Consider the following 13,968-nt stretch of genomic DNA (forward strand, 5'->3'; position numbering starts at 1 on the left):
AAAAAAAAAAAAAAAAAAAAAACAAGGCAGGGGCCCACCATTCTCAGTGCCTCAGTGGTCGTTTTCCTTGTCACAGCAAAGCCACGTGTGAGGCTATGATTGGGACCCATTGAACAAAATGTGTGATGTTTGATAGTCAACCTCCTGTTTGTCATTACGTGGGAGGGAAGTGGTGATGTTGGTTGGTTGGTTGGATGGATGCACACGATTTCACCATTATTGAGGCCATTAGGTTTAGAGCCACCACTTGTATTGTGTGTGTGTGTTTCATTCTTTTTTATTGTTCCTACCACCCACCAAGGCATGCCCATCAATTATTGTTGTTTTTCTCTTGTTTCAATTATTTGTTCGTTACTAGAAAAGTTTCAGGTGCATTGTCAGAATAGGACTCTCCTTTTCCTGTCGCATGTTCTCTTCTGTTATAGCATGAATTCACTTCCATTTACTTTTTTTACTTCTTTTTATGTTTGATTTTCTAGTTGAAACAATTTCAGGATTTGTTTTAGGTCTCTTATGTTTGGATAGAAGTGAACCTTCTAGTTTATCAAAGAAGATGGTTAAGAGGGATGGGATTTGTTTTTTCTCTTTTTTCTCCAGATGAACATTTAACAACTGTTTTTAGATTAGGTTTTTGTGTTGCATTCATGTAGCTCAGAAAATGTTTCAAATGAATATTTGGGAACACCATAGTGAAGTATGGAAAGAACAAATTTCTTAGAATTAGGGGAGCTATTTTTACTTGGTAGAAGAACTCTGCAGATGTGGTTAAGTACTTGTAAAGGTTCTGAAGATTAGATGCAAGAAGTCTTCATTTGGTTTAGAAAGTAGGCTACCAGTTGGGAAGAACTCTTTCATTGAACTGAGATTAAGTGACCTATCAGTACACAGATTATCTCTTGCGTGGAAGTATATCTTAAATGTCCTTTGTTTTAAGAAAGAGAACGCCTTTATTTGTGCCACTTATAACAAGGAAAAGAGAAACTATAGCTCCTAAAAAGAAAAAAGAAAAGAATGTAGAAGAATTGTTCAACATTATTGGAGAAATCAATGTTTGTTTATGTGAGATCCCATATCAGATGGAGAGAGAACGAAACTTTGCTTACAAGGGTGTGAAAACTTTTACCTAGTAGACATGTTTTAAAATCTTGAGGGAAGTCTGGAAAGGAAAGCCCAAAGAGAACAATTTTGCTAGTGGTGGACTTGGACCATTACAAATAGTATCAGAGACAGGCATTGAGTGGTGTGCTAACGAGGACATTGGACCCTCAAGAGGGTGAATTATGAGATCTCACATCAGAGGAAAACGAAACATTCCTTAGGAAGGTATGGAAACCCCTCCCTAGTGGACGCGTTTTAAAACCTTGAAGAGAAGTCCGAAAGAGAAGTCCCAAAAAGAATAATATCGCTAATAGTGAACGTGAGTTTTTCCACTTGGGAAGTTGCACATTTGTATTAATTAAATCATGTTTAACACGAAACAGAAGTACTCAGAACATGGATTGACCAATCCAAGTAGGAAGAGTGTTGGTTGGGGAGACCTGATAGTGTGTTTAGAGGAGTTTTGACAACTCAAAAGGAAGACCTCCATTTTGTCAGTGTACTCACCCTCTTTTTCGGATCCAAAACCCCATTTCCCCCACCAATTAAAGGGGGAAAAAAGAAGAACCTAACAGATTGTCAAAGGCTACACCAAAACTTTGTCCACAGGCTATGCTGGCGGATGCTAAGAAGGGCTGCAAAAGGCTGCATTGTAAGTATTTGCTGTTATTTAAGGACTTTCCAACTTTGCCATCTAACTGACTGCTCTTTTTTCTTTTCCATGCCTTTCTGCTTTGTTTTGGTGCCATCCCAAACCATCTGAAAAAGGGTTCATATTTCCATTTTCTGTTTCTTAAATAGGTTTGCTTGCATTATTAGTAGAACTATTATAAAGGTGTCGAGAATCTTATGTCTATAGGTTTGAAGAAACTCGCTTTCTCTAATCCAGATAAGATTCCTCAAATAGTTGATTCTTTCTTGTTCGCTGTACTGATAAGAACAACCGATTGATTGAATTCTCAATCTCGCATGGTTATAAGCCTTTATTTAGTCGCCTCGAAACTGATGGAAGTTTCAATTCCTTTTAGGATTGACAAGAATGATTTGGTATGACATAGAACCATAGAACAATCGAACATACCCCCAAAACAAGGAGTCTGAGTGGACAAAATTTCTTGTTTAAATTGTGTTGTACGAACAACAAAGGCTATAAAACTAACCTTTTGATCGAGGATATGGGCACATGTGAAGAAGCAGAAATGGAGAAATCAATGAAAGCAACGCTGAAAAAGGCCCACCTTAGCCTTGTTTATCTTAACAGAGAACACTGAGCAAGAAAAAAAGTGTGAAATTATAAGATAAGGTACATTCAAACTAACTTTATTTTATTTTGTGTACTATGTTTCAAACTTACTTTACTACGTTGAATGTTCATATGATTTTGCATCTTCAACATCCCAATCTATGTTAATAATGGGTTTATATTTCATTTTTTTTTAGTACCTTCTATCTTTCACGAACGTTTCAATCTAACCTCTAAGGAGAAATCCTTTAAAATTTTAGATGAAAGTTCGGACTTAGACGATGTAACTATATTTTCGTATGAACTGTTATTCTAATTTTCGTTATAATCGGTCACTTTCACACAATTTTAGATCCTAATTTTCCTTCAAAATTTTGAAGGATTTACATAAATTACACGTTTGGTTTGCAACTTTTAAAAAAATAGAAATTTTTCTGTCTTTAATATTTATTTTTTTGAAGTAAGGAGATCGACCAATTACTTTACGATTAGATTGATGTATTAATATCTCCAAATGAATTATTTAGTGACTTAAAAAATATATATATGCAAATTTGTCGGTATGTATTTTAAATAGTTGATAATAGAGAGAATTAGATCCCGAACATTTTTTGAAATGTTTTAGAAAGTTTAAAGGTATTTTTGACGGGTCTTTTTTTCTTTAATTAATTTAACAAAAAAAAAAAAGAAAGAAAATAGAACATAAAAAACAAAGTTTAGGGTATACAAGTTGGTGAGAGAACAAAAGTTGGTACGACGTCGTATGCGCACGTTTTGGAGTTGAATCTCACATAAATTGGAGCTGCCTTTATGTGTATGTATGACCCATCCTTAAATGACTTTCATCCATCCCTTTCATCATCCAACTTTAACATATCACTCTCTCTATTTCCAAACTCTTTCTCTCTCTACCACTCAAAATAATCTCTCTCTCCTCTCGAATACCCAATGTTTTAATGAGAGCCTACAAGTAAGTTGTCTACTGAGTATTTTACATACTGTTCGTAAGTTGTGTACTGAGTATTTTACCCTTGTTCTTGTTATTCTTTATTTTACAGATCGATTATAAGCCACTGCTTGAGGTAGAAGTGTATGCGACACAGGAAGAACCCCTAGATCAGAGTCATATCTTATATTGACCATCTTAGACATGCTCATAATTTAACCCTATAATTTCAGTTTTACTATTTATGTTTGAATTATTTTTTGTTTGTTTCTCCTATTTTACAAAATTGAAAATTTTTATTGCACTTTTTACTGTGGAGTCCACGTGGGAGGTTCATGATTTGAAGCCTCGAAAAGCAGATCGTTGCATGTCAACACATGCTCTCATGTGCTAGGTCTCCTTGGCTACATGCCAACACATACTATCCATTTGTTAGATCCTATATCTTTAAGATAGTGATAGATTCTATGAGCGTGCGCATAGTTGTGTTCTTGTTAGCTATGCCCCAAAGAGGAGGACACACCTAAAAATTGAACTAACCCGAACCCAATGAACTTGACCATCCATACCAAACGATGCCTAAATTTGAGTTTCACTTCGAGATGAGTTCATATAATACACAAAGTCGGCCCCCTTGGGAGCGAGCATGATAATGACGTACAAACCTTACATTGAAATAAATAATTTGAGAACTATAGTTTAGTCATGCCCCATGGGTCAACTCATTATGGGTAAATCCCAAACCCAAGGGTTACATTGGGATAGGTTACTCTCGAAAAACATAAATTAGTTTAGTTTCTTCGAGGCTGAGTGTGGTCGTGGCTTAAGAACCTTGCCTTGAACAAAAGATGTACACTCGTGCTACGGTTGAATCACGAACCAACTCGTGAGTGGGGCACCAACAACAAAGATATTCTCATAGTACCCTCAATTTCTATACGCTTAAGAAAAACCATAACTCATTTAAGCAGCACCACATTATTACTCGATTTTTCGCTTTGGCAATAATTTCCTTTCGTTTCTTTATAGAATTTAGGAAGGGGGTAAAAAGGGTAGGAGAGAAAAGTATTGAATATGAGTAATAATGTGAGAAGACAATGAGACATTGATACCTTCAATTATTTTGGCTTTTGGGCCTTACACCCACATGATTGGGACATCCCGTATTTATGACTATTTACTATTCCACCCGTCTAAATTCATCCTCCCATCTTTCAAATTCTCAACATTTTCCAACAAACTCCCCCAAATAAATCCCAATCCCAATCCCAATCCATACCATCATTCCTTAATTATGCTTCTTTACTAAAAAAACAAAAAAAAAAAAAAAAAAAAAGTTGATTCCAATGAACTACCTGCCTTTATTCAAGTTTATTATTAAAAATTTAAATATAATTCCCGTTGGACTGCTAATTATCTCTATTAGTAGGAGCCTTCTGGGAAAGTTTAAAGCAAAACCATGAAAGCTTATGCTCAAAGCCTTCTAGGGAAGTTCAAAGCTAAACCATGAAAGCTTATGCTCAAAGCCTTCGGTAGAAGTCCAAACCAAAACCAAAACCATGAGAGCTTATGCTCAAAGTGGACAATATCCATGAGAGCTTATGCTCAAAGCCTTCTAGGGAAGTCCAAAGCAAAACCATGAGAGCCTATGCTTAAAGCCTTCTGAGAAAATCCTAAGCAAAACCATGAAAGCTTATGCTTAAAGTGGACAATATCATACCATTTTTGAGATTCATGCTGTTAGAATCCTCAAATGTCGAACAAAATATTGTGAGCTTTGAAGGCATAGTAAAAAAGTGACTAAAGTATCGAACATGGTTTTATAATGAAGAAAAACTATCTCCATAGGTATGAGGCATTTTGGGAAGCTTAAAACAAAACCACGAGAGCTTAGATCATGGTATCAGAACATCATCATTTTTAACAAATCCAACTAATTAAAAAATATATTTTCAATCGAATTCTTTTAAAACAATTTTTTCTAAAAACATATTTGTATAACCAAATAATTATTCAATATAAACAAAATATTAAACGGGAATAGAAAGAAAATAATTGAGGAAAGAAAATAAAATTACCAAACCCTAATTACCTATGTTCATGCGATCATCTTTCTCTTATTATATTAAAGAGAATCAAAATTAGGTGCCACTTTTCAATTAAAAAAAAAATTTAAAAGAAAAAAAAAAAAAATGAAGATTAGAAATGTGTACAATAAAATATTTCATAACAGTACACGAATAATATTGGTGAAAGGAAAAAAGAAAAAGAAAAAAACGATTAAACGGAAACACCTGGCATTACAAGCCTTGGAAGTGGCTTCTACGAATTTGTTCTGAAGCTTTGTTGTTGATCAGCCGGAGTGCCGGCGAGAAGCTCGGCGACGGCTGTCATGGCGCGGACCTGCATCTGTAGAGCAGCGATATAATCCGTAGCTTCGTCAAGGAGGTTCGGGAATGAGATTTTACGGCAGCCGGGAACCAGGCGCCCGAGAGTTTGAACTTTCCTCTGTACCGTCGGCAATTTTCTCGTCTCGTACCTAATTTTCAATTTCTTAGGCCGGAAACAGTTTCCAGCCGGCTTCGCCTTCTTGTGATTCTTGAGTTTGAGTTCGAGCCGATTCGTCAGGATCGCTCTGCTCCAGCGAGTCTTGCCTTCGGCGGCAACGGCAAGGACTGTGTCCGCCGTCTCGCGGACTTTTCGGCCGTTGATCGAAGATTTCGCTGGCGGCGATGCGGTTCTCCTAGTTACGCGATGAAGTGCCTCGACTAGTTTCGAAGAGTATATCTGTTGCTCCGACTCTGTTCTCCACCGTCTTTTTAAATCCGTAGATCTGGCGCTGCAAATCTCCGCCGCTTGATTCTCCGATTCGATTTTTCGGCATTTACTCGGCCGCTGCTCCGTGAAATCGAAACTCCTCGACTCTTCTAAGTTCGAAGCAATCGCATCCATCTCAAGAAATCAATCCAGCAACACACAAGCACAAACACCGTCAAAGCTTAAACAATCTGCAAACGAAACGAACAAAATCACAAAGGAAACATCATCACAAACACAAATCAAGCCAGAAGTAAGGAAAATTTTCACGATTCCAGATTCCAGAACACAGACTTCATAATTTCCATAATGCTAATGCAAAATGAAATCAAATTTCCATAGAAAGAAACAGAGAGTGTTCCTGTGGAGCAGGAGGATACTAAATCCACAAAAAATCTTCCGAACCAAATCGACATCAACACTGAAGAAAAGTATAGATCGTAAACGAAATCAAAGAAGAGAAACATATAGAATCCATAAGTAGAGAACGAAAGGAATTGTAAAACATGTAATACCTTCGGATTTCGGCAAGGAAACTTGAGTCAGAGTGGCTTAAATGAGAATTGGTTAGAGCTTAAGAATGGTTGGCAATGGAGGACGCTAGAGAGAGAGAGAGAGAGAGAGAGAGAGAGGGTTTAGGTTTAGTTGAGGAGAAGAAAAGGAAGAAGAAGGAAGGCTAATTTTTAAAGAAAGCAGAAGCAACCACGCGGCCTCTTCTTAATCACATCAATTTATTGTCCTCTCTCTCTCTCTCCACTATTTATTAATCTTTATCCATTTTTTTATTTTATTTTTCTAATTAATTTTATGATAATAGACTAATAGTCTAGGTCAATATAAACCTGTATACACATATAATCATATAGCGCAATCCTAACACGATATATGAAGATGAAAAGTTCAAAGATAAAAATCGAGACGTTTGATGAATCAAAGATAAAGATCCTAAAACTGGTATAAAGATGCACATGGAAGATTATCGGTACCATAAACATCTTCACGAACCCTCATTTGAGGTGAAGCCGAATTCTATGACCATGAAGTAGTGGAAGCTCAAGAATCGGTAGGCTCTAGGGTTGATTTGATTGACACTGCCGTTCTGATACAATATCTACAACTAAAAAATGTGAATAGATCTGAAAATATTATTAAAACAATACCGAGTTAAAGAATGAGAAATAGAATTATGATCGAAGGTTGAATCTTCATTGTATTCACAACGTTCAAATAGGATACAAGATGCACTAAATAAGTTGCACTAAATTTTGATAGCCTCCAAGAGTGCAAGCTTATTTCTCAATAACTCCGAGAGCCTTTACGAAAAATTTCAAACTTCACTTTGGCAAGTGCCTTCGTAAGTATGTCTAGAACTTGCTCATTAGTATATATTTCCTACAATTCAACACGTTCAACATTATCAAGGAAGAGATAACGTCGAATCTATTGAAGACACCGTCAAATATGTACGAAAAACTGTCGGATATGGACAATGTATATTTGATGCAAAATTTTTTCAATTTACAGATATTTGAAGGTGAATTTGTTGGGGATCATTTAAATGAATCCAATATGATTACAAGTCAGATGAGTTTTGTGGAAATTAATTTCGAAAATGAAATTAAAATATTGATTTTGATGTCATCTTTACTCGAGTCTTGGGATACTGCTGTTGCTTTCATCAATAGTTCTCGGGGTTCTGAGAAACTAAAGACAACCTTCTACCTCCACGCGACATTGCTCCGTCAAACTTTCGCCCATTGTGAAAAATTCCTCACTACTGCCTCTCGTAGGAGTTTGGGCTGTGTCTTAGTCCCAGTGTGGCTGATCATGGTCTCGGACCAGCTACTAATCATCGCCTTGGTAAGCTATTGCCTCACCAACTAGCTAATCAGACGTGAGCCCGTCCATAGGCGGATTCCTCCTTTTTCTCCTCAGTGTATGGTGTATTAGCAGCCGTTTCTAGCTGTTGTTCCCTTCCCAAGGGCAGGTTCTTATGCGTTACTCACCCGTCCGCCACAGGAAACACCACTTCTCGTCCGACTTGCATGTGTTAAGCATGTGTTAAGCATGTCGCCAACATTCATCCTAAGCCAGGATCGAACTCTCCATGAAATTCATAGTCGCATTACATATAGCTTTCTTGTTCGTAGACAAAGCTAATTCGTTCTTAGAAATTAAAGGAGAGAAATGCATGTACAGACACCTAGGTGTCTATTAATGATTTTAAGTAGAAAGGTAGGGGTATATTTCTTGAAAACAAGTAAGATCTGCTTACCACATTTAAGAGGTGGAAAACTAAAGTCGAATTTAGATCGATTTGGAGATCAAATGCTTCGGGTCTGACAATGGTGAAGAGTATGACAAGTCAGAATTCAAAGTAATATGTGCAACCGAGAGAATCAGCTTAACGAGGACAGTTTCCGATAAGGTAAGACAACAGTATTTCTAAAAGGATGAACAAAACATTGAATGAGTGGATAAGAAGTATAAGGATTCATTACGGTTTGAAGATATTTTGGGTTGATTTTCTAAATACAATAGCTTACTCGATATATGATATAGTACGATGCGTTTGACGAAAATTATATGACTATGATATGTTAAGTGAATGATATGATTTATGTTATGATACATTACGTTTGATGATACAACACACGTGTATGATATGACATGTTATGTTGGAGGGACACGATATGCTTATGATATGATACACGTGACATGATAAGATGTATGATATGAATGACATGCAATAAGATATTTCGACATGATACACAACTCCGAAATTACATGAAAATTATGATAATGATATGAAGGAAAACGCTAGAGGAGTTGTCATACATGATAATGAAAAAGGAAAAATGTTGGGATCTCATGCATTTTTCATGCATTGGGATACCCCTTTTTTATGATGGTACGGATGCGTATGTTACGAGCTAGGAAAATGATCATTATGGTTATCATAATGCTGTGACGGTCAGGCAAGAAAACAATCATTATTTTTATTCTTATGCTACGATGGTCGCTATTCCTAAACAGGTGTTCGACATCAACAGCTACCAAGCTACCAGAGAATGCTCACCCAACAAGAAAGAGACCCAAGAGGTGTGCAAACAGACTAGTGGGTCCATACTCGCTCGTATGAACCATGTGTAGAACAATAAATACACATCCAATTAACCTATTTAGGATAGCCGCCTAAGGAATATCGACTGATATGACAGGTCGCACACATGATTGTGCGTGTTTGCATTTAATCCCAATAGTGGAGTCACTTACTAACTATTTATTAAAATACTCAAGCCACGTGCTACTTCTATTTCAAGTAAAAGCAAGACATCCTTGTACGGGTGACGATGACATCACAATTCGAGACCATGGAACATGCATAGGGTAGTTGTATTTATTTTCTTAGCTACTTCTATTTCAAGTAAAAGCAAGACATCCTTGTACGGGTGACGATGACATCACAATTCGAGACCATGGAACATGCATAGGGTAGTTGTATTTATTTTCTTAGCTACTTCTATTTCAAGTAAAAGCAAGACATCCTTGTACGTGTGACGATGACATCACAATTCGAGACCATGGAACATGCATAGGGTAGTTGTATTTATTTTCTTAGCTACTTCTATTTCAAGTAAAAGCAAGACATCCCTGTACGGGTGATGATGACATCACAATTCGAGACCATGGAACATGCATAGGGTAGTTGTATTTATTTTCTTAGCTACTTCTATTTCAAGTAAAAGCAAGACATCCCTGTACGGGTGATGATGACATCACAATTCGAGACCATGGTACATGCATAGGGTAGTTGTATTTATTTTCTTAGCTACTTCTATTTCAAGTAAAAGCAAGACATCCTTGTACGGGTGACGATGACATCACAATTCGAGACCATGGAACATGCATAGGGTAGTTGTATTTATTTTCTTAGCTACTTCTATTTCAAGTAAAAGCAAGACATCCCTGTACGGGTGATGATGACATCACAATTCGAGACCATGGTACATGCATATGGTAGTTGTATTTATTTTCTTAGCTACTTCTAATTCAAGTAAAAGCAAGACATCCTTGTACGGGTAATGATGACATCGCAATTCGAGACCACGGTACATGCATAAGGTAGTTGTATTTATTTTCTTAGCTACTTCTATTTCAAGTAAAAGCAAGACATCCCTGTACGGGTGATGATGACATCACAATTCGAGACCATGGTACATGCATATGGTAGTTGTATTTATTTTCTTAGCTACTTCTAATTCAAGTAAAAGCAAGACATCCTTGTACGGGTAATAATGACATCGCAATTCGAGACCACGGTACATGCATAGGGTAGTTGTATTTATTTTCTTAGCTACTTCTATTTCAAGTAAAAGCAAGACATCCCTGAACGGTGACAGTCCTATACGGATGACGATGACTGAGACCATGGTACATGCATAGTTGTATTTATTTTTTTAGCTACTTCTATTTCAAGTAAAAGCAAGAAATCCCTATACAAGTGACAATGACATCGCAATTCGAGACCATGGAACATGCATAGGATAGTTGTATTTATTTTTTTAGATTTAGGTTAGAATATGATGTTTTTAATATTAACGCTTATATATTTCATTTAGTATTTCATTGTGTCATTTTAAAAATGTTTTCGAACACGTAAGTCCATGACAATGTTTTAAGATGAAGTTTATGTATTATAATAAAGTTTAAACGCTTATTTCCGCACAAAATGATTACGCTATGATGTCAATAGCGTAACAACTCTAGGTAAGTAGAAATCTAGGGTCGTTACATCTCCCGTGAAAATCGAACCTATTTACAATACTCATATTTTAAATTATGGTCATCGTGATCCTCAATATTTCTCATCTTTTTAAGATTGTTTTAATCAAGAGTTAGAATAAACAAATCCTTAGATTAACAACAAAAGATTCATGCTTATCCATAACCAACACATTAATATATTAATAATCTAATATGATGAAACCCATGATGCCTGAAGTTTCGGATAAGGATGTTCATTTAATCTCGGGGCCATGACCCGCCTCTAGTCAACTTTTTCCTACCCAATAGTTATATGTTGTAAGTCGTTGTTGTTGCTTTTTTGCTTGCATTACATATAACACCAATTTCAATCTTTCAAGTCTTACTTTCAAAACTCTCTTTCGAAATCTTTCTGGGCTAGAGGCTCGAGTATACGTTGTGTGGCGTAGGCGATGCAAAAACAAATTGGCTTAGCTCACTTGTTGCTGGGAAGTGAGTGCTACCCGCAAGTCCGTTGTCATCAAAAGTACGTGTTAAACTAAAATTTGAGATTACATTTTCCGCCTCCGACCTTGACCTCCGTGCATCACCCTAATTTTCGCCTCCTTTTTAACTACTTTTGAAATTTCGAAAATTTTAAAAAAGTTTTAAAATGTGTTTTAAAGTTTTTTAAAAATTTTATTTTTATAGTTTTTTAAACGGTTTAAGAATATTAATAAATTTTTTGAAATTTCAGGAGTATTTTTGAAACACCCGTGACGTTCAAATATATTTTTTTAAAATAAAGTATAAATTTCAAAAATATTTTTATTAATTTAGCGGAAGATTATAATTTGATATTAAAATTAAAATTTAAAAAATGTTTTATGTTTGAAAAAGACAGTCAGAAAAAACAAGATAAGGTTTAAGAAAAAGCATATGATTGGTTTGTGTTCCATTGTCCCCTAACATGTGTTGATGAATATAATTAATACCTTTCCTCATAATATAATAATCTCTCCCATTTCCAAATAATTCATATCAACTTCACAACTAAACCATTTCTTTGTCTCACTTGTCAACGATTTGACTCGGTTTAAAATACTTTTGGAGTAACAAAAGTCGTTTCAAATTAACATTAAATTCACTTGACTTTCATTTTAACGTAGTAGTGACATCTAACATGAGAAAAACGTACTTACGTGGTAATTACCAAAAAAAGCTAAAACATCTTTTCCTTTTCACCTTGCCTCGAGAGCTTACGAGTTTGTGGACATAGTCGAACAAGCCTTGTATTCAGATACAGGTGGAGTATTAGAAATTGAAAAATGCCCGACCATAAATAAAAGTCGGAAAGAAGAAGAGAAAGAACCATATATAGAAGAGTACCATCAGTATTGTGTAACAAAGAAAAGACATAAATCTCATTTAAGACAAGCTTGTAAGGATTAGATTAGCAGACTATGGATAAGACAAGACGTCGAATAAAGTCTCTGTCATCTCCAAAAGCAAGGTGGTTAGGTATGAGTTTGAACTAATCGCGTGGTCAGACACAAACTAATAGTGGTATATAATTAGGGGTGAGAAAAGCTAAATCTTTGTCATCTGTCTCCTTCCATGCAAGACGATTAGGATCAAAGAAAGAAGCGAGATCCAATTCCATTAAATTGATTTCTACCTAGTATAACTTAACCATTTAATCCCGCACCCTACAGGGGTTCGAACGCAAAGTCTCTTGCTCGATACCGTATTACAACACCAATGAACCCAAAAGTACAAGCTTATAAGCGGGTGGTTTAATACTTTAACACAAAAACAATTAGTCAAACAAGTCGTAAGAGCTTTGTATTTGAAAAACAATGAACAGAACATTGAGCCAACGAGGTGGTTCTTTGACGAAAATTATGATTAGAAGAACAGAACATGGTGTGTAATGGAAGAAAAGCTGTCATGGTTGTAGATTAAAGATATGCATATTCATCTCACATGGTCTGGTCAGTCTAAAGATCTGTCTTTTTCATACTAAACAATTATAAGCATATCTGAAATGGTGTATACAATATTATGAACGTGCACCTGATTAATGTCTGTCTAGGTGTGCATTGTACATGCGAATTTTATAAGAAATTCAACAACTTACTTGGACCTTGGAAAATACGAATGTGTGACGATGTGATGTTCCCGTTACTCGAGCCAAGACGATGACAGATTGCCCGACCGCTATATGATTCACAACAGGAAGGTACCTAATGTGGGTCTTTGGAAGAAACTTGGTGTTAAAAAGTTCACCGACAAACCTACCGCTAGCAAATATTGTCCTCTTTAGACTTTTTCTTATGAGATTTCCCTCAAGGTTTTAAAACGTGTCTAGTAGGGAGAGATTTTCACGCACTTATAAGGAATGCTTCGTTCCCCTTTCCAACCAATGTGGGATCACCTAGCATCCTCGCTCGCATACCGTCAAGTATCTAGCTTTGATACTATTTGTAACAGTCTTAAGCCCACCACTAGCAGATATTGTCTTTATTCGGCTTTCCCTTATGAGCTTTCCCTCAAGGTTTTAAAACGCGTCTAATAGGGAGAGGTTTCCACACCCTTATAAGGAATGCTTCGTTCCTCTCTCTAGCCAAGGTGAGATCTCACAATCCACCCTCCTTGAGTGCCTAGCATCCTCATTGGCACACCACCCAGTATTTAGCTTTGATACTATTTGTAACAGCCCAAGCCCACCACTAGCAGATATTGTCCTCTTTGAGCTTTCCCTTTTGAGCTTTCCCTCAAGGTTTTAAAACGAGTCTAATAGGGATTGGTTTCCACACCCTTACAAGGAATGCTTCGTTCCCCTTTCCAACCGATGTGAAATCTCACAATCCATCCCCTTGGGGGCCTAGCATCCTTGCTAGCACACCGCCCAATATCTAACTTTGATACTATTGATAACAGCCCAAGCCCACCACTTGCAGATATTGTCTTTTTTGAGGTTTTTCCCTTTGAGTTTCTCTTCAAGGTTTTAAAACACGTCTAGTAGGGAGAGATTTCCACACCCTTATAAAGAATGCTTCGTTCCCCTCTCCAACCAAGGTGGGATCTCACAATCCACCCTCCTTGGGTGCCTAGC

At 36.5% G+C, this 13,968-nt stretch overlaps 1 protein-coding gene across 1 annotated transcript; it reads right to left on the reverse strand.

Annotated features, from left to right (window-relative positions):
• Positions 1-5,480: 5,480 nt before the first annotated feature.
• Positions 5,481-6,802, reverse strand: LOC111467921 (transcription factor bHLH149-like). The gene is made up of 2 exons (XM_023113022.1): positions 6,620-6,802; positions 5,481-6,295 (listed from the first exon to the last, which is right to left on the reverse strand). The coding sequence occupies exon 2, from the start codon at positions 6,237-6,239 to the stop codon at positions 5,610-5,612; it is 630 nt and encodes a 209-aa protein (XP_022968790.1). The 5' UTR covers positions 6,240-6,295; positions 6,620-6,802; the 3' UTR covers positions 5,481-5,609.
• Positions 6,803-13,968: the final 7,166 nt, after the last annotated feature.

This window comes from Cucurbita maxima, unplaced genomic scaffold, assembly GCF_002738345.1.
Source record: "Cucurbita maxima cultivar Rimu unplaced genomic scaffold, Cmax_1.0 Cma_Scf00035, whole genome shotgun sequence".
NCBI lineage: Eukaryota > Viridiplantae > Streptophyta > Magnoliopsida > Cucurbitales > Cucurbitaceae > Cucurbita > Cucurbita maxima.